The following is a 20,828-nucleotide window of genomic DNA, read 5'->3' as shown; positions in this document are numbered from 1 at the left end:
AAGCCCAGAGAGATTCTAGTGGTTGACCCTACCTCCTGAATCCCAACCTGGCCTTCTTCCTAGGTCCAGTGAGGGGGCTCAGTCTTTGGCAGCAAGAATAATAACTTATAGACTTAGTCTTTGGATATAAAATAATAATACTTATACTGCCAGCCCCTCTTATTGCTGGACATATCCAGTCTGAATCATTCAATAACTCGAGCAGTGTACAATCCCACAAAGCCAGGCATGGCTTCCACCTGTGGGTATTACAGGGCCTAGCAGCCTGTGCTGCACGGGGAACACAGTTGATTAATAAAACCAGTATGGCAGCTGCAGTCACTAATGGCAGATTGTTGACAAGCATTTCCTGAACCCCTGTGTCCAGAGTTGGTAAATAATGGAGGACCCAGTTCTGCCTTCAAGGAGCTTTTAGTTGGGTAGTAAAGAAAGAGGCCTAACTAAAGACAGATAAAAATTAAATGAGTGCAGGTAAAGGAGTAGAAACAGGTTTTTGTGCAGCTGGACTAGGACTCTCACTGCATACTGTGGGAGCTTCCCAAGAGGACAGGGTTTGAGTTGGCTTCTCACCATAGGATATCAGTTCCAAAGAGAAGTTGGGTTTCGTGTGTGACTAAACTAAGTTCAGTCATTCAGAGCTTCTAATAGAGCTGTCTCCTCATGAGACCTCCTTAACCCATCAGATGAAATAAGCAGAGTTCACCCACAATGCCTCCTTTTTCTTTTTCTGTCACTAATCAAGTGTACTAAGGGCTGAGTATGTGTCTAGAGGGTCCCTACATGGAGACACACAGCTCTGGTGGTTCCTGCTCTGGCATGGGTCATACTACATCTAACAATTAGGACTTATAAGTGGGTATTACCTGTACTAGAGGGCTCTTCAGAGGAAGAGGGGGAGGCTTCTGGAGAAAATGATATTTCAACTGGTTGTTGAGCTGACTTAGGCAGAGAGAATAAGAAATGGTAGCCAGGCACAGGAACATCATTTGCCAGTGCTGAAGGACTGAGAGAGAGACTACTGTTTGGGAGCCCTAGGTGGTATTTTGTGTTGGAGCAGAGGCAGTACAGAGCATAAGCACAGGACAGAGTTGCAGAGAGTGGGGAGGCCAAGTCAAGAGACGAGGGGAGAAGGGCAGGGTTGCTCTGGAGACTGACCTCGCTCCAGTAGGCAGTGGGGAGGCTTTTGAGGGTCTGTAGTCAGGGCACTGATATGAACAGCTCTCTATTTGAGCAAGAAAGCTGTGACCATGACTCACTACTGCCTTCTTCATGGAGTGGGACATGGAGTCTCCAGGTGGTTCTCTAGACTTTGAACTTTCCAAGTCCTGCATGCTGAAAGCAATTTAAAGAACTCTTTAAATCACAGTCTCTCTGATTCTCTTTTCCCAGGCAGCGATAAACTATACCATCAGTGGCTCTCTACCGTCCGGGTAAGTATGCCCCATTCAGAGCCACATGGCTTCCTCCTTGGCCTTCTGGCAGCCCTCTGCCTCCCTGGCTACCCACAAAGCTTCTGTGAGGCCCAGAGCACCCCATTCTTCCCACCAGAAGTTGCTTTTGTCTTAAAACTAGGCTATTCTGTCCAAGGGCTCTCTTGTTGGGGCAGAGGGAGGTAGGAGAGAGTCTTCCCTTCAAGAAGCCAGCCAAAGGCTGTTGAATTGAATTTTGTCATCCTAGAATGTTTCTGGGAGTCTCCTTCTAGGGCCAGTGCTATTGTCACAATCATGGGGCAACCAAAAATATGTCCCTCTTGCTGTTCTGCAGTATTTTCCACAGCAAAAGCTCCTGGGAAGATGAAGAATACATCCCTGATTTTTTTCTTCTCCTCACTGTTGTTATTGTGTTACAGTTTCTTATTGTGTCAGGAGCCAGGTGGTTAGGATTTCCAGAACCTCTACAGGATTCAAATCTTGCCTAACCTTTCCATCCGTTTACATTTGAGTATGTACTGAAGGCCTACTCAGTGCCAGGCAACAGCTGTGTCTTGGGGATACAGAGGGGAGCAGGACACAGGCCCTTCCCTGGGGGAGTGCCCCCATCTTGTTGAGGAGGCAGGCACGTAAACAAGCAGCTCCAACATAATGTGATAAGTGTTCTCTCCTGCTTCAGGGCCAAGTGCACCACTGCCAAGGCAGGTCCCTTGGAAGTGGCTGCATTTGGCCAAGAGTGAGCAGTAATTCCTCAATGAAAGCCTTCCTTTGTCCTTCTTGTATGGCCAAACACAGCACTTGGCATATCTGAAGTGAGCAATAAGGACTTGCTGATTGATTGATAAAGGGGGTTTCAATACTCCAAACATCCATTTAAATAGGAATTTTGGAAGGCAGTATGGAATAAATGAGTGGGTGAGAATTTGCTATTGTCGATGTAGAGCGCTTTCTGGGTCAAATTGTGATGTTTTTAATTAAAGTCCAAAATTTTTAATGTGAGCAGTAACCAAAAATTGTACTAAATGTTAAGTCAATAATTACATTACTGTCTTATTTGGTTATATACCCACTGGTTCCAGTCTCTCCATTCGAATCAGTTAGATTAACTTTCCAAACCACCCCAAATCAGATTATATGATACATTTGATTAAAAACTCTCCAGAGCTTTGACCCCTTAGCCAGACATTCCCAGCTTCTCATGAGCTGTCCCCATAAGGCCCCCCAGCCTGGCTCTGCTCTTCCTGAGATACAGTCCATACCTGCATACAGCATAGTCACTGCCTGTCACTCCTACAATATAGCGCCGCTTTTTGGCTTCTGCACTTTTTTCTGTGCTACTTCCTATCTCAAGAATGTTCTTATCCTCCTGCTTCCTCCCTACTCGTCCTTCATGGGCCAGGTCAAATGTATTTTGATCTGCAGCCTTCCCTGACCTTCCCTGTCTCTGTGCTCCCTGTATGCAGTCATTACAGCTCTCATCACCTGACGCTTCAGCTCTTTGCCCCAGCATGCCTTGCCCTCCCCAGACTGCACATCTTTGAGATAGAGACCAGGTGTCCCTTGGCTCAAGGCCCTCAGAGCCTAACACAGTGGGACCTCACCACACCTGTAGGGATGAGACTAAAGAACAGGCTTATGGATAGCTCTGGAAACATGGCCCACTCCCTAAAGATGATGAACAAGACATTGGTGTGGTAGATTTGTACTAAAGCCATGGTTAACATTATGGCCGTTCATTCTTTCCTTCTCTAAAGATTTATATGTCAAGGAAGGCAGCCTACCAGAAGTATTTTAAAAAACAGTAACACAGAAAACTCAGGTGAGGAAAGGAAGTTGCCTGGGTGAGGGCATTATATTTCCCAATGGTCCTGGTTGATCAGGACCCCATTTTCTGCCCCAGCTTGGTGTCAGCTGGAGAATTCACAGCCATGAAACTTACCTAAATGCAGTAACTAGAAAGCTTTGAAAAGCTGCCAGACTATGAGAAAAACCTTACCTGAGAGAGCCTGGGCCAGGGAACAAGTGCAGATTAGAACACTGAGCCTAACGCCCGCCTCAACTAGCTATCACAGTCCTCATTGCACATACACACACCCAGAGCAATTCTGCCATAACCCTATGACTGCCCCTGACGGTAACCATCTGGGCCTGTTTCTCTACTTACATCCCATGGCCTTAAAATGTTGCCTGACTTGATTAAAGAGAAGAGGACTTTGTTGGTGTTGGCCTACTCTATCTTCAGCCCACATTGCTGATTGGTGTTTTTATTATAGAAAGGAAGTGGAGCAATTCTGAACACTGTAAAAACAAAAGCCAACCCAGCCATGAAGACCGTCTACAAGTTCGTAAGTACAGGTGTTAGTCTCAGGATCCAGGCAGATCAGTTCCTTAGCATGACCAGACTCTTAAATACACCCAGTCCCCTATTATAGATCAACTTGGGAGCTGCTGTGCTATTTCCTAATGACATTAATGCTCTGATAATTATTTAGCATTGTTTTTCTTATGACTAGGTCAGTGATCTTTCTAATTTAAAGTATGGCTGGTCACAGTCACTGCAATAGAGAAATGGGAGGCTACTGGTTTTAGCTTTTAAATTATGGACTGATGGCTAAAATTCAGACTGCTCCATGTATCCCTGAGACCCAGAGGCATGGTTGGTCTATCAAGTGTCCTAACATACCTTTCCTATTTGTGTCCTCATTATTATGTCAAAATGAAGCAGCTCCTTTGCAGGTTACTGAAGAGTGTGGCGGGAATACCCCCTAATTTTTGTCCCAATTCTTCATCATCTCTCTCATCACTGCCCTATAGGAAATGCATTATTTGTGAGACTCGTGCCCACAGCAGAATGAAAATAGGAGAACCCATCAGTTCCTGGTGCTCCATCTTTTACAAGCCTCAAGTATTTTTTCTTGTGATTTCTCTTGCTTGCTAATTTGACCCTGAGCCACTAAAATGGGGTGGTTTTGAGTTAGTTTTGTTTTTAATTATGGTAGTCCTTTCTGTGCTTAAATTGTAGCTCTTATAACAGGGTAGGTGGCTGTCAACACTACCAAACGGGTCTAAAATGGCATAAAGTAAAAGCAAGTGGTGTCCACAGAAATGAGACCTAGGAAATGGCATCATGGAAACCCAGTAGTGTGTCTGTTTTGGCCATTCAGCCTGGGCAGAAAATTGGCCCTGAGGCCCTACCATAGTGGAATAGAATGGATATTTTGATTCTTAAGCAGCCAGTGAAGCTGCCCTTCTACTCTTACTGGTAGATGTTACCAAGCTGCTGAGACAAATAATTAGAGAGCGCCCAAGAAGGGCTTGAGAAGGGGGGGAAAAAATGTGTGCCATCAAAATGTAGAAAATGCAATCTCTGCAACCCCTTTAGGGGACTTTTTTTTCTTAACCTTTTACTATTGTATTTGTTTTCATAGCCATTATGTTTTCGACTTGATGATCCCATTTTTCCTTCCTTTTTCTAGTAATCAGAGAAGGTGATTCGCGATGGACTGAAATCAAGCATAGTCCCTGCTGGAAACAGAAAGGGAATCTTAACTTAAATTAATTTTTCATGCAGGCAAAAGATCATGCAAAAATGGGAATAAAAGAGGTGAAAAACCGCTTGAAGCAAAAGGTACTTGAAGTTCTTATTCAAAATGTATAAGCACCGTGTATGAAATGCGTGGCCACAAAAAAGTAGGATGTGATCAATAGAGGGCTGTTTGATACAGTGTTGTTAGCACACTTCAAAATGCATTACCAGCTGTCCGGGAGTTTTCACACTGTTATAAATATTCACAGACAAAAAACTGTCTTCAAATAACATTAAGACTCTGGCATAAACCCACAAAGGCGAGCAAGTTCAGCGTTACCACTATTGGTCTGTCCCCTCCCTGCCCCACCAGGCCTGGAGTTCACAGATACCCTTAGAAATTAGCTCAGACACATCCCAGCACCACTCCCTTCCTCCAGCTGCCCTCTGCCCCTATGCTTGTCATAATCCAAACCAAGAAATCCCTAGGGAAGAACCACCCTGGACCCATGGTGCACATGGCCACCGTGCAGACACATGCAAAGGGGAGCTGGAGGAGGGTGCTGCAGACTCTCCCATCATGGTGTAAATGAGAGGAGCCCAGCAGTGTGTTTGAGACTCTGCACAGGGAAACAGTGGCTCTGATTGTCTTCTTGGACCATCATTAAGATTATATGAAGTCACACTGGCCATTCCCAGCGCAGATTCTGCCAACCTGAATCTCTAGACATTACGTGAGGCTACTATGACTAGGAGAGGATTTTCACATGATTGCAACGTGATTATTATTGCCACCCTTTGTTAAGTACTTGTTAAGGATGGCCCAGGCCAGGAGCTCTCGCATTTAATCCTTAGAACAACCCTGTGTGGTATTATCCCATTTCATGAGCAAAGAGATTGTGGTTCAGAGGTGAAGTCATTTGCCCAAGGCCACACTGTGGAAGCCTAGCAGAAATGGGATTGGATTCCAAATTCATCGGCTACCAGCTTCTGTGCACTTGCTATAGTGCTTCACACTACCTTCCTAAAACAAGTGTTTGGTTTTCCAAATGATAGCTGGGGTTATTTACTTCATTATCTCTAAGTCCCAAATGTAAGGGCCTTTGTCTGTCTTGGCAGTTTTTTAAAAAAATTGAAAGCAGTTTCAATTTTATGAAGTCAGAAAGGACCTCTAATTAACTTGAAATAGTCGAAGAAATTGATTCCCTTCTTTTAATTGGAAAATAATTTGCTCCAACTAAGCATTTAAATTCTTAGTTTCAGCTGACAGTGAATTCTTAACAGCTGAGATTCACCTCCTGCAATACAAGCCCTGTACTGTGAACCCAGATAGCCCTTGACTAGCCTGCCAGGGGCTGGCAGGTGGGATTCTTCACCTGGATGGTGTTTGAGTCACTAAATATACCTCTTCATCTCCTATCCCAGTGGTATGCATCCGAGTGGCAGAGAGGGGGCTTCTCCTCTTCTGTGTCTTCTGTGTCTCTTCAGGGGAGAAATATCACCTGAAGTAAGCAAAGACAGGGGTCCCTCCTCAAACCCCACACAGATGTGGCGCATGATTCCCACTTCCTGTCTGCAGACCATGAAGCTGGAGGCATCACCTTACCTTCCTACTGGAGTGTGCAGGCATCTGGCCTCCAAAAAACCCCCTTTCTATGAAAGGTACCCTTTCTGGAAAAAAAAAACAAAAACAGTAAAGCCCAGCTTTTTTAATGTGTTCGTTCAAAGTTCATTTAAACAATCTAGATTATGTTCTTTCCATGCCACCTCCCATTCTGTTCCTTGATGGTGTCTAAGCCGATTTTCCCCTCCCCTTCTCTTCCCCCTGCCAGTCTTTTCAAGAATAGCTTCAGGAGATAATGTTCTATAGAGAGTGTCAGTGTATTTCAGGTGACACAAGCGGTGAAGGCATTTTATAGAAATGTGGCTTGTCACCATTGGACTGTTGACAGATCTATTAGTGCACCCTTTTCAATTTTCACTTTTCCCCCCTTTGGTCGTACAGATTTCCACAGACTTGATATTTTGCAGTTGTTCTTGGAAGAGCTGTTTTGTAATTGAAACTCTAGCATTGTTCAGTACATGCAGGCCCCGGGTCTCCAGTGCTCTCCAACTCCCTTTCTTGAGCTAATTTAGGATTTGGCTTCGCCTGACCTCTCTCACTGCAGTGGAAAATATTTCCTTGACTTTTTTCTTCCCCTCCCTTCCACCCTCTCCCCTTTACACAGAACCTATCTATGTGGCTCCCCAGAAGCATCTAATACAGACATCTCAAGTTTGGTTTCTGCTCTGAAATTGAGGCAGTTCCCAACAAAGATCCAATTTTCAAATGTACTGGGTTGCCACCTCACCTCCTCTAACTCTGCATAGCAATGGTGACCTCGCAGATATAATCAAGAACCCAGTCTTGCCCTCTTTGCTCTTGCCTTGGGTTTGAATTGCAAATAGAAAATGTGGGGCTGACCTGTGGAGAGGTCATCACGGTGTGTGGAGGGTCCATCTCTAATGTGACTGAGCAGGGCCCCTTCTCCGTCCCTTGTTCATTTGTGCTGCAGATTTTCAAAGCATCTGAAAGAGGAGCTTTCAGGATATCTGTGACCATTGGCAAATAATTGTTCATAGATCCTATAACATGGCTTTATTCCACACCTGCTCTGCTTCTGCCCAGCAACAAAAAAAGAAAGATGGAGAACATATTTCTCTGGATAAATGGAGCAAGGTGGTCAAGTTCTGCTCCAGTTTGGCCTCCTTTGAAATCTGACTTGCTCAAAATTAGGAAGAAGAAATGGCAAGGATGCGATGCAGCTATCACTTCCTAGGGGAGAACATGGTGCCTCCATGGAGAGTGTGGCCCTGCCAAACCCGCTCTGCAGAAGAATGTCAACAAATTGCCTTCCGCTGCGGCACCGAGCCATGCTGGCATGAGGGGACCCCGTTTTAAGTGATAGCCACATAACCTTCCCTCACCTGCAGGGAACATTCAAATACATAAGGATGTCTTTCTGTGCCTACTGAGGAATCCCTAAAATTTTTATCTTTTTTCTTTAGTATCCGAATATGTAACCAAATGGGCCCATTTCACAGCCCTTTGTATAGTTTCTAAATCCCTGATCTTTTAAAGACAAGTCAAGCTTGTTTAGAGTCTCCGTGATTGAAAGGAGCAAATTCACAGTTGGCTTGAAATTCTGGCCAAACATTTCTGAGCGCAGTGAAGGGAGTGAGCCAGCACATGAGGGGCAAGGAGAGCCAGGTAGACTCTCATAGCACAGACATTTTCACACCTTATCATACGACTGTCAGCTCCCTGTCTCCAGACACATTAAAATACGCTGCAGCCTCAATCACACAGACTCCAACTTTGGCTACTAGTTTGATATCAATATTCATATTTTAATTTACATTTGGTGTGGTGGGAGGTAGGCTGGGAAAAGGAGGACGCAGCATGAATCTCAAAGTAGAGAAGGTAGCACTCCCATCAGCAAACTAAGTCAGACACAATACTGCTGCAGCCTCACACCTAGGGTGCCTTTAAACTCCTCCAGACAGAAATGTGGCATTTGAGCTTCTGAGGCAGAAAAGCCAGTTCAAAGCTGGAACATTAACTGTGTGGCCTTGGATGAGTTACTAGACCTCTCTTAACCTAGTTTTCCTCATCCATAAACTGGGGGAAATACCAATTTTTGTTGGGTTGTCAAAAGGATTAGAAGAGATAATGTGTTTAAACAGCAGCACTTAGTAGCCCCTCCACAGATGAGAGTAGTGATTCTGAGTGTTTTCTTATATCTCACATCTGGAATAGCTGGTCTGCCCAAATACCCACATGCACACATCCTGATAAATAGCTTCATGTTGCTCATGCCACCATTAGAGCAAGGTGTCTAGAACAGCTCTGAGGGAGCCCTCCCTTGGTTATGACCTTCCCAACCTTGCAAACCTCCCACCTCATTGCCCAGCAGGGAGAAGGATGCATCAGCCATTCCATATGAAGGCTCTGCTCTCCACCTTCTGTCCCTCCTGTCCACCTCAGCTCCTCCAAGGCCACACAGACCCCTGCTGTCCTTGTAGATCCTGAGAGTCTGAGTTGCTGCCTCCCTGACTGCTCATGGAGGTCCCAGGACATCTTAGACCCCTTCTTGCCTATCTTCTCTGAAAAGGTGGAGGTCAGCTCTGACCGACTGTTTATCGCACAAAACGCTTAGGGAAGATAATAGGAATAGAATTATATTCCGCCTCTTTCATCGCTACTGAGGGATGAGGTGTGGTAGAGCCCCCGTGCTCAGAGCCTCAGGGCTCCTGAGAGAGATTTGCCACCCTGCAGTGGCCTCTGATCTGCAGCTCTGTCTAGTGTCTTCCTTCTGTGTGACCCTTCAGGAAGGAATAGGCTTACCCTTCCCATCAGCCTCTTGCTTTTGCTTTTTAAAAATGACATTTAGAAGGTCAGTTTTTCCCTGTTTGCAAACAAAATACATGTTTATTGAAGAAAATTCAACAAATCAGAGAAGCAAAAAAAAAAAAAATGATCTCATTTCATAGCCTACATTTTCACTTAGTACATCCTGAGCATATCCCAGGCCACTATATATTTCTTCCATTTGTCATTGTTTTAAAGGGCTCCAAAAATTTTATCTGCTGGGCACCTAAGTTCCAATTTTTTAGGCAAATATTCTCATAAGACTGTGCAGCAATTTTTATTCTTTAATTAGGATAAGTGTCTAAAAATGAAATTGGTGGGCCAAAGGACATGTGCATCTTTTAGGTCTTTTGTATAAATTGCCAGTTTGCATTCCCACCAGAAGGGGATGAGAACCTACTGCCCAGGTCCTCTGCGGCAGCCAGTGAGTTCTTAGACTACAGCTTCCTCGGTCCTGGGTGGACGCTGCTGCTGCCCGGGCCTCCACTCCGTGCAGATCTTCTGCTGGTAGGTGCAGCAGAGGCTGCACACTGTTCCTGTTTTTTTCTTGACACGGCTCCTCCTGCTCTGCTCCCTGTGGCATCGTAGGAGGAAGCCAGTTGTCCTTAGGTAGAGGAAGCAGTTTTCCTTAGGTGGAAGAAACAGTGACAAAGTGAAAAAAATCAGTGAGCCACAACCTTCATAAGAAATGAAATTCACAAGAAATTTTATGGCTCTGAATCTTCCAAGTAAAATGAATGTACAGCACTGCTTTTTAATACCCAGGCACATTTGTATATTGCACACATTTGCCTTCCAAATGTTCAGCTAAACTTTATAAAGATTTACTACAGAGTGAGTGCTAGATTTAAGAGAATCCAGGATAGAGAACCCAAACCCTAAGAACTCACCGTCTGTGGGGAATCACAGGTAGCGTAGGGTGTGGTGGATTATGATCAGTTTAGAGCTGGGGTGTAGCTTGGTCATTGAGTACTTGCCTAGCATGTGAGAGGAACAGGTTTTGATCCCTGGCACTGACAGAAAAAATAATAATAATCTAACAAGATGGGTTGCCAAGGAGAGAGAGGTCACTCCTGATGAGGTGGTAAGTCCTCCATCAGTTCAAGAGCCATTATCATGTATGCTATTTTCATGGGTCAATGTGGTATAATTGCCAGGATTGATAGTTCTAGGTTCCTCTGCTTCCTAGCAGCGTGGCCTTGGATAAGTTACTCTCTCTGAGCCCTACTTACTTACCTATGAAAAAAGTATACTCCTGTTTACCTTGTGATTATCATAGGGACTATGTGAGAACAAAGGTCAAGGGTCCAGAAAAGTGCCCACCAGGGCAGGTGTTCTCCAGGGAAGCTTTCTGTCCTTTGTAGGAGGAAGTGTCTAATGTTCAATTTTCATAATGCTTAGACATTTTTCAAATCCTCCTCATATCTCATCTAATTTAACCCATCACCCAGTAGCTTGGAAATTTGCCAAACAGGTTATAGTCTCCTCATTGTAAAAACGAAGAAATAGTTGTGGAGAGGTTGAGTAAATTGGAAAGATTAGATGATTGATGGTAAAAACAAAGCTAGGAGACACTTTTCCAAAAACAACCACATGCATTTTCTTTTTTAAAGCACCTATTATCTTGTACAAGTTTCTTAATTTTTCTTACCATGCTACCTTGCAGCTCCATTTTTTTCAGGCTCGCACATGAAATGGTTACTGTTTGGCTTGTTCAACCTCTCGTGTTTATTTTCTGGGTATCCCCACCTGGATCCAAAATGCCCCTTTGGCCCTCTGTTGCTTTCTGGCACAGGAGGAGCCCCTCCCCTTTTTTGTTCCACTTGACCTAAGTGCCTTGGAGCAGCCCCTTTCCGAACAAGGCAGTCAGCAGGCCCTTTCATCATTGAGCCTTAGCCTGGCTGACTGACTGATCTGACATGGGCCAACTGATCCAAGGCCTCTCTGTAAAGTCAAGAGGTCACTACCTCCCTATGTTGTTTACCAAGAAGTAGACTCCTCAGACTGGCCTCTACAGGCCGCCAATTCCTTGGGAAAGGAGGCCAGCGGATAGGCACCTAAAGAGCAAATTAATATGGTATGGGAGGGGCATCTGTGCAATTCCTACAGTTCATTGAGTAGCTAATAATGGTCAAGGCACTTATCTGGTCTCACCTGTCTTCTTTAATTCTCATAGCTACCATAGCCTCATTTTACAGATGAAGAAACTGAAGCTCAGAGATGTTATATGTTTCCTCCTTAATACAGGATTATTCAATAAGCAACCACTTTCCCCCGTGTCCCACTTTCTGTCTACTTAGCTGAGAAGTTAAGAGTGATCGGTTATCTCTCATGTGCAGAATTTAATGAGTTTTAAGAGGGTGTGGTCTGTTGATTAAAATGTGTGTTTTTACAAAGAAAAGAATTGGCAATTATAGTTATTATTTAATTCAGGCTATGAGTTGTTTGTACTTGGTTTAAAAAAATGATTGTTTACATGTAATTTTTACATTTATTCTCTATCCCATTCCAGTCAAGATCAAAGCAACTTTCTTGACCCGAATACAATATGTGATGCTTATTGCATTGCACTTGTGGACCATATCCATGCTCCAAATAGCCCACGAGCGCCGTCAGCTCTAGCGCTAGCCAAAGCAGCCATTGCCTGCCTTTTGCACATTGGGTTTTTCTTTTCCTTCTAATGTGACTTCATTTGTCAGAAGCACAAATTAAATGTACATTTCTGGATTGAAAAATATTTCTTTGTTTCCCTAAATATTCCGCAGTCAGAGCCCTAAATCAGAATTCACACTCTTTATTCTCTTTTAGAAAGACTGGGTGGGGGTAGAAAGAGGGACACAAGCACATCCTATTCACACACAGTAACATCATCAGCAAAGAACACGGAGAAAATGTCCACACTCACAAATAATCAAAGTAATGCAAATTAAAACAACAATGAGGTCTAATTTTTCACCTATTAAATTAGCGATACATTTTTTAAATGATAAGGCTAACAAGGACTGTGAAACCGATAATGCATCCATTGCTGGTAGTTGGTGTAAATTGGAAATTTGGTAGAATGAATAAAAACCCTGAAAAATGTTTATATCTTTTCACCTAGTAATTTTATTCCTAGGTATTTCCATGGAAGAAATAATGCAAAAGAAAGAAAAACTACAATATTTATCATGGGTATTTAGAAAGTTAAAAAAAAAAATAGAAACAAATGTCCAATAGCAGTGGAAAATGGTTTATTAAGTTGTTGCATATCTGCTCAATGAAATATTATGCATCCATTAAAATTATTATTATAATTGTTATGTAGCACCCATGGTGATGCTTATAATATTTTGAGACAAAACAGGATATAAAATTAAGCATGAGCTGTGATTGCAAGTAATTTTTAAATGTGTGTAGATACCGTGAATATGTAAAAATGAAAATAGCTGTGTAAGATAGTATGAAAGATGATTTTTTTCACTATTAAGAATTAGTTATCTTTATAATTTCATGCAAATGATTTTAGTTTCTCTAGTCCTTAAAAGTCAAAGGGCCAAGTTAGCCTTCCATTTCCTCCATCTCTCCCAGGAGGATAGGCTTGGAATGTCCCGGAGGGAGTTCCATGGCAGGCCACTTAGCTGTGGGGTATGAGGGAGCCCCCGACACCAACCCCGGACCATACTCCTCCCCGCAGGACATCGCGGAAAACGGCTGTGCCCCCACTACAGAAGAGCAGCTGCCTAAGACTATGCCGTCCCCACTGGTGGAGGCCAAGGACCCCAAGCTCCGAGAAGACCGGAGGCCGATCACGGTCCACTTTGGGCAGGTAGGTACCAGATCCTTTTTCAGGGTCTGTTTGATTTTCCAGTTTGGGGGGTTTGTTGTTTTGCTCGTAGCAGAAGCTGTAGCACATGCGGCAGACGGTTCCTCATTCCAACTCTCCTTGGCAGAGCAACTCCATGGAGTTTTTCACGTCGTCAAATGTTTATTTGGTGCAAACATGTTTTGAAGGTGAATTTTCAAAAATTTCGGGGAGACAGTCTGGCTCTGGTCATCAACTAGCTCCACTGCTGAATGAAGTCATTAAATGCGGCTGCTGCCTCCCCCACTCCCAGGCATTGCCTTTAAGATCCCTGTTAGCTAAGCATCTCATTAGAACACTTTAGCATCCCAGGCCCTTCTTTGCACCTTCAAATAAAAGGCAACAAGCGAAGTCTTAAAAAAAAATCAATTAGGAGTTCTTTATTAATGTACTTCCTGAAAATCAATATCAGGAGTCTTGCTTCTCAGAGTAAACACCCTCGCTACAGTTCTAGAGATCCAATTCTTTACCCAACTATTCTCAACGACTTGAGCATTTGAAAAATTGTCTACTCATTTTTTTCCCCCTCTGTATAGAAACTAAAATTGTTTTTTCCATTCCTATCCATGGTCATCTTTTTGGTTGAAAAAAAAATCGTGTGCCCTTCCCTACTTCTCTTGACTCTGGTTAGCATAAGTCTTTTTGTTTGTTTGTGGTTTATGAGAATTGGCTCTGTTAGCAAGATAATTTATTCTTAAATCACCTTTTTTAACCACTTATTAGATGAGACATGATTAAACTAGTCTTTATGAATTTTACTTTAAATGTGATTGTGGTTTCACCATATGAAGGAACTAGAATCCTACCTTTAAAATATTTTTGGTTTTGAAAGACGTTTATCAAGGGCCTACTATATACCCAGCATAGAGCTATTTAAGAAATGAAGGGAACTGATGAAATGTAGCTGTAGCTATTATTGTAAGGTGTGAATTGGAATTGGTTGAAACATAAGAATCATTCTTCTCTAATCAATCTGTTCAGATAATACATTCATACATCTTTAACTTGGGGAGATTCACCCTCTTTTCTGATTTTACACTTAAAAGGGATATTCTGAGAATTGAAATGTAGTGCATGAAAGAAGCATGAATGGGAGGCGCTCGTTTGGTTAATGATTATCTTCAAATTGCACTGGAGTCTGTACCCCAAAGAGCTGCCTCCTCCCCAGGGTCAGACCCTGTTGGAAAGATCCACACCCCAATTCCCCGGCTGCTGCGCTTGCTGAAAGCACAGCCCCTGGTTGTCGCCAGCATGGCATTCCATAGTCAGCTTCCTGCTTTCCTTTGTCCTCATTCCTGCACACACTAACCTGCCCATGAAAGGAGCCCTTGCTGGAGTTTGGAGCCCATTACAGAGAAAGAGGGGGCGGGGGAGAGGGATTTCATGGTGTTAAACATTCCATTCTCGAAACACACAAAAAAAGGAGGCCCTATTTGAAATGGAGAAAGACCTTCTTTCCATTTCAGCAAGAAGTAGAGATGCTTTAATGTCATATCCAGCTAAATGCAGAATAAGAGAGTGTGTGCGTGCACGCGGGTGGGGGATAAACAATTAAAAAAGCCACCCCAAACTCTGTTGAAATAAGAGCTGTCTGTGCCTTCACAGGTCTGCAAACTGGAGAGGATGAAAGTGGCTTTTTTTCCCCCGTTTGTCACTTCCCTCACGTGGCTGCCAGCATTATGCAAGTGTACAGGAAGGCAGGATTTTTTTTAATGCATGCATGTGGATTAGGGTCAAGCCCCTAGGATCAGCCATGCAGCCAGCTCTTCCTTCCAGCTGCAGCCGCAGCGCCTACCCACAGCCGCGAGATGCCTTAATTGAGACGTGCTGTCAAAGTGACAAACACATTTGCATACAGTCTACACTCTATTTATTTTCTCTGGAAAGGTCTACAGTCTGCTGTTGGTTGAACATTCTTAATCAGTCCCCTGTAAGTGAACTGCCAGCTAGCTCACTTGTGCCGGCCCCTTCTTCATTAGGTGACAGATTAGCTGTGGGGGGATGGGCCAGCGAAACTGCAGACCCCTTTCTTTTAACTCTTTCCAGCTTTGCCCCACAATAGGTTGTCCTTGAGTCCTTCCCCAACTGCCTGGTTTGATGGGCCATTGGCCACAGCAGGTAGAGCCCCTACTACTGGCAGACATGAGTTTTGTGGACTTCAGATTCTTCCAAAAGAACAGGCCTTTGAATTCCAGTTCAAAATTTTTTGCCACACTCTCCTACCATCTGTACTATTTTTCTGTGACTTGATGGTTTTCTTTAAATAGGCTCAAACCATATCCATACCAACTTTCACCACGTCCTGAGCAGTTGGTTAAATCATAGGTTTAACATACTGGTCTAGTTTTTTTCTGGGCATATAAAAAAAAATTTAAGTGTTCATCAGGGATCACCGAAGCCAGTCATATAGGCCCAGTGCTATAGATTGTCCTTTTGGAAAAACAACAGACCTGCTCCCCACCATATTTTCTGTCACTTCCACCACAGCCCTTTGAAGGAATTTTTAACCCCATTTTATGGACCCAGAACTGGAACTCAGAGACATTAATAGATCTGCCCAGGCCCACAACACCAGCATGGAAACCCAGGAGAGTCTAGCTCATGCCAGCTCCCTCACCCAGCAAGGACTTTATCTGGTCAATATGTCTCTTAAAGCTGATATGTCCCAGCAAGATAACTCATCTGGCCAGGTCATGCTCACTAACCTGAGAAAAGTTCTTCCCTAGGTTTTCATTTTTGTGGATTTCATTCTTTAAGAACACTCAGCTGGCAGACTGTTGATGGTTGCATTAATCTCTACCTTGCAAAGCTGGTGCCTGCACAGCCTGCCAAGGGAGCTCCAACAGAGGCTATTTGCAGAGGGCTCTGCAGCAGGGGGCTGGTGAGAGAGGAATTAAGCAGTAGGACAAGACTGGCCACTGCCAGAGAGGGAAGATGCTCTCTTGCTTTCTACCTCAGTTTTTCCTTCAAGGCTGAGACCTTCCCTCTTTTTATGCATCCATTCATCCATATGCTGTGTATAAGACAAATAAGTCTTCAGTCTCCACCCTTGTAGGTCATAAGGATGGTGACAGACCAGCAGATGGACAGTCCCAACCTCAGTGCTAAGATGAGAGGTGAGTCCAGAATGCTGTCAGGGCCTCTCAGACGCAACCTCTTATCCCCCAGAACTACTCTACATAGTCCCTCATTGGATCCTATGTTAAAGGATATTTTGTCAACATACCAAACTCAGTAGCAATTCATTTGTTTGCTAAAGCAGACACGTGTTATCCACTCAGAGCTTGTGATGAGCAAAATAGATGTGTTTTTATTTGCCTCTGCATCTTGATCATGTAAGGTTTCTTCAAAGGTTCAAAAGTGGTTCCAGAATGCCTGTTCCAACCTTGGAAAATGCTTAGTTTAGAGAGGCTTAAAGGAACTATTTTTCCCCTTTCTCAAGTTTAGAATCAGTTAAGAAATAAGATCCAGCAGACAGGAGACAGTCAAATGAGATTAAAATGACAGCTTCCCCCTACCACCACCACCCTCGTACTAGGAATTGCACCCAACAGTGCTCTAAGCACACTCGCAGCCCTTTTTATTTTTTTAAAACTGGTTCTTGCTAAATTTCTGAGGCTTGCCTCAAATTTCTGATCCTCCTGCCTGAGCCTTACAAATCACCAGCTTTTTAAATTAAGACTAAAGGAATATTGCATTAGACCTGAGGCCAAACGATTACTAAATCTTTGCCTCAGAATTTAAAAGACTCTTATGCCACGCAAGGTAAGTAGACAATGGCTCTTCAAAGGGAGGAGCTACAGGTGCAGGGGGAGCTGGAAGAAATGACAGAGCATGCTTAGTTCCTTCCCAGACCCCAGGAGGGGGTCTTCTCCCAGGCAGGGGTGAGAATACAGGGCAGAGACAGGCTAAGGGTGCCCTCTGCTTTTGTCTCCTGGGATGGGGAATGGAAATTCCCTCCTTTCTGTGACCATAGAAGGGGTGAGGAAGCAGTGTCCTATACAAGGGCTGAGTACCCCATAGCTAGAACATCTTGCCCTGACCCCCTTCTCTTGAGAGGAGTCAATGGAGGCAGCACCCCATGGAAACTGCTGTGTACCTCCATTTAATCAGATGGCCAGGCCACTAGGTGCTTTTACATCTGTGCTTGTTGAATTACGCCTTAAGTAAGAAAAGTAAGAAAGCCTTGTACAAATGAGGAAACCAGTTCAGCTCGAACAGTGTTTGCTGGAAACAGTAGCTCACTCCTGCTCCAGCAGCACCCCTACTTCTGCCATATGCAGCCCTCCCTCCTGGATATGGCACTGGACTATCACTGCAGTCCAGTGATGCTGGATTCTGGCCCTAATGGTGCTGCCAAGGCTGTGGGCCAGGGCCAGGCCAGGCCTTCTGGGGGGCCTTCTAAGGCTAGGCAGGTGGGAGAATGAGGCTCACCTGAGAACTTAATGCAAACTACTCTCAGGGCCCCCTTCCTAATGTTTCCCCAGCTGACTGATCTGCAGACTACTTACCTGCTTCCCAGGCCGTCAGATTTTTGTGTTGAAAGATGTATCTGTTGTTCTCCCATCTGAGCAGAGATTTAGGAACTTCTCTTATGTAAAGCTTAAAAATATGATTAAACCAGAGTCCCCATCAAGCACCACTGTGGCTTCTGGAAAGCTGTGACAGAGAAGTTGGGACACCACCCTAGGCCCAGCTCTTAGAATATAATTGTCTGCCTGTCTGTGTTTGGAGCGTTTGGGCTTTGCAGTGAGTGGTGAGCCAGTCCTTCAGTTCCAGTCTCCTGCTAGGCTGGAGACACTGCCCAGCCAGGAAATGCCTTCTCAGCACCCTTGACTGAGAAACTCCTTCTGCCCCACTGAGATTGGAAGTCACACACAATTCCCTACAATTCAACTATTGATCCCAGACATCTCCAGGAGGTCGCCCATATTCTCCAGAAGACTCCAGTGCCAGCCGCCCGTGTGCTGTGTGCTCCATCTCCTCCATCTCTCCCTTAGTGAGTTACGCTGCTGTCCATCCAGATCTCGGTACCACACACTACTGCCATAGCCTCCCCTCTACCTCCTGACACTGCCCTGTCCCCTCCTCTCCATCAATTCTGCCACAGTCTTGGTGCAGGTAGTATAATCATTTGCTCCAGTCGCACTGGCATCTCCACTGCAGTCATCACATAGCCTTACAGAAGGCTACCTAAATAAAGCGTGCACAGGGGCCCATGTCAGCCCTTGCTCCTAGCCTCCCCTAAAGACTCCCCTTGGCATGGCCCATGAGGCCCTTCACCATCTGTCTGTTGAAACCCAGAGCAGATCCCTTTTGTAAACCCTTCCAGTCCATTTCTTGAATGTTCATCTTCTCCCTGAAAAGGTGAGTTTCTCAGAGGTCCAGCGCCTTCTGCAGGGTCTGGCATGGAACTGGCAACCAGTAAATATCCTGGGGTTTGTTATTGCTACAGATGCTTAAATTAGGTCATAATTGATTGATTATTGTTTAAGTATTGCTGTGTCCAGTAATTTATTTGATTTCATTTCAGTTGCTATGCTTATAATTATCTGTTCATTTGAGAAAGAAAAATGAATATTCCATTAGTGGCCAAAAACTAATTCCAAATTCACTTTCCATAAATAAGGATTAGTTTCTAAGTAGAAACAGCTTTGTATTGTAGCAACTTAGATCCTGTCTCATTTTATTTTGTGTATCTTTATGAGGTTCTAAGGTTGGTCTAGATGCCCCGAGAAAGGAAGTGGGGAGGAACAAGGTAGAGGACCACCTTGTGCCCTGCACGAGTAGTTGCTGTGCAGGAGATAGGGAGGGGAGTGAGAGAAGGGAGAGGCTCTTTAGCCCTTCAATTACATAGAATAAAGCAACTGCATAAATCAGACATAAAGATTTTATCCATAAAAGAGATTAAGATAGATACATAACCAAATGCAATGCTTGGACCTAACTCAGATGGAAGAGTATATTTTCTTTTTACTTTTTTTTTTTTTTTTTAGTTGTTTGTAGACATTTATTTTATTTATTTATTTTTATGTGGTGCTGATGACCCAGTGCCTTACATGCTAGGCAAACACTTTGCCACTGAGCCACAACCCCAGCCCTGGACCTGGAAGGATATATTTTATTTTTACTTTAAAGACATTCTTGGGAAAGGTGGGAAATTTAAAGATAGACTGGGATACTAGAAGATGTTAGTAGCATGGTTTTGTATGTATTCCTTATCGTTGTCCCTACTTGCTGAAGTATATAGGGGTGAGATGGCATGATGCCAGAAACTTACTTTCAAATGGTATGGCTAAGAAGTTACACACATGCATGCACACACACAGAGTATCCATTCAGAGACAGAAGGAGAAAAAAACAAATACAGCCTCTCACCCCCGCCCCCAAACTTAACTGCTAAAAGGTGAATACCCATCGGTTGGTAAAGATAGAGTGCATGAAGCACAGATTTTGGAAGCTGGCAGCTCTGGGCTTAAATTACAGCTCTGTCATTGACTAGCTGGTGACCTTTAGTAGGTCACTTAACCTCAGTGAAACTCAGTTTCCTCATCTTTAGACTGGGGCGATAATGTCTGAGTCATAGGTTGTTACCATGATTAAATGAAATTTGGCTTATAAGTATCTCCCTCAGTGCTGGCACCTAGGCCCAGTGGGCAGGAGCAGAGTTGGTTACCTTCCAGCCAGCCCTGTCTTCTTAGGGCTTTGTCTTCTTCTCAGGTCTTGAAACATGCCCTCCTGCCCATGCACTTATAACTGACCTGTGTCCCTGTCACTCTCAGTAGGAAAACAAAGCTTAAGCCCAGAGGAAGCTGTCACTAAGCAGAGGGAAAGGTCCTGGTGACTTCTCTGGGAGCTGGCACTGGAGAGAGCAGATGATGCTGCCCAACTCTGGCTTGGACTTGAGAGCAGAGGAGCAGGGGGCAGGCCAATGAATCCAGCTGGGAGCAGGCTGGCAAGCGTCAAAAGTCATTTTTCTCATTGGGACTCACCAGCCACATTCTTAGATCCTGGGATGCAAAGCTCCCTATACACCATTCTTTCCAACCCTGTCACTTCCAAAGTGTGTTTCCCCTCTCCATTGCCCTTTTTTCTGCTCTTTTCAACCAATCTTTGTGCAAGAAAGCAGAGCACTGTGTTGGTCTCCCCACCACATTCTCTCCAGTTCCTCTGGCTCCAGTCCAGCCTTTGTGCCAGCTGTAGGGTGACTGTGACAGGACCCTGCCTTCTGTTCTGGTAGGGTTGCTGTCCACAGTTGTTTCAACTCACTCATTGCCATTACCAAAAGCAGCATTGCCCCCAGATGGCAGCAGGTCTCTTTTTAGGGTAATAGGCTAGACCTGTCTTCGCACATGCACTCAACCTTTTATAGCCCAGGCTAACCCAGAGACAGACTTCTAAAAGGCTTAGCAAGGCTGCAGTTTGCTCCTCTGGAAAGACGCATTTCATTTCAGGAGGGAAAACTTGCCAATAAACAGAGAAATCAAGATTCTGAAAATCTGTAAGGCTGAGTTGAAAATTGAGGAGATTTCTGAATGAGCATTCAGTATTGCCTTCCCAGGTTCCATTCCCCTCATTGCAGGGAACTGGAGAGGCCAGGCCGCCCAGCAGTGTGGG

General features: G+C 44.3%; 1 protein-coding gene across 13 annotated transcripts in view; it reads left to right on the top strand.

Moving 5' to 3' along the window:
• The window catches only part of Dennd1a (DENN domain containing 1A), a 504,614-nt gene that overhangs the window by 438,367 nt on the left and 45,419 nt on the right, over nucleotides 1-20,828 (top strand). For 10 of the 13 annotated variants that reach the window (XM_071600929.1, XM_027944539.3, XM_071600930.1 and 7 more), the window contains exons 16-19: nucleotides 1,390-1,430; nucleotides 3,704-3,775; nucleotides 5,002-5,058; nucleotides 13,044-13,175. In XM_071600929.1, coding sequence (XP_071457030.1) covers nucleotides 1,390-1,430; nucleotides 3,704-3,775; nucleotides 5,002-5,058; nucleotides 13,044-13,175 — 302 coding nt within the window. The other 3 variants (XR_011704159.1, XM_027944530.3, XM_034636101.2) reach the window with 3 other exon arrangements.

The sequence above is a fragment of the Marmota flaviventris genome, chromosome 13 (genome assembly GCF_047511675.1).
Source record: "Marmota flaviventris isolate mMarFla1 chromosome 13, mMarFla1.hap1, whole genome shotgun sequence".
NCBI classification, from domain to species: domain Eukaryota; kingdom Metazoa; phylum Chordata; class Mammalia; order Rodentia; family Sciuridae; genus Marmota; species Marmota flaviventris.
This window is presented reverse-complemented; position numbering and strand designations above follow the sequence as displayed.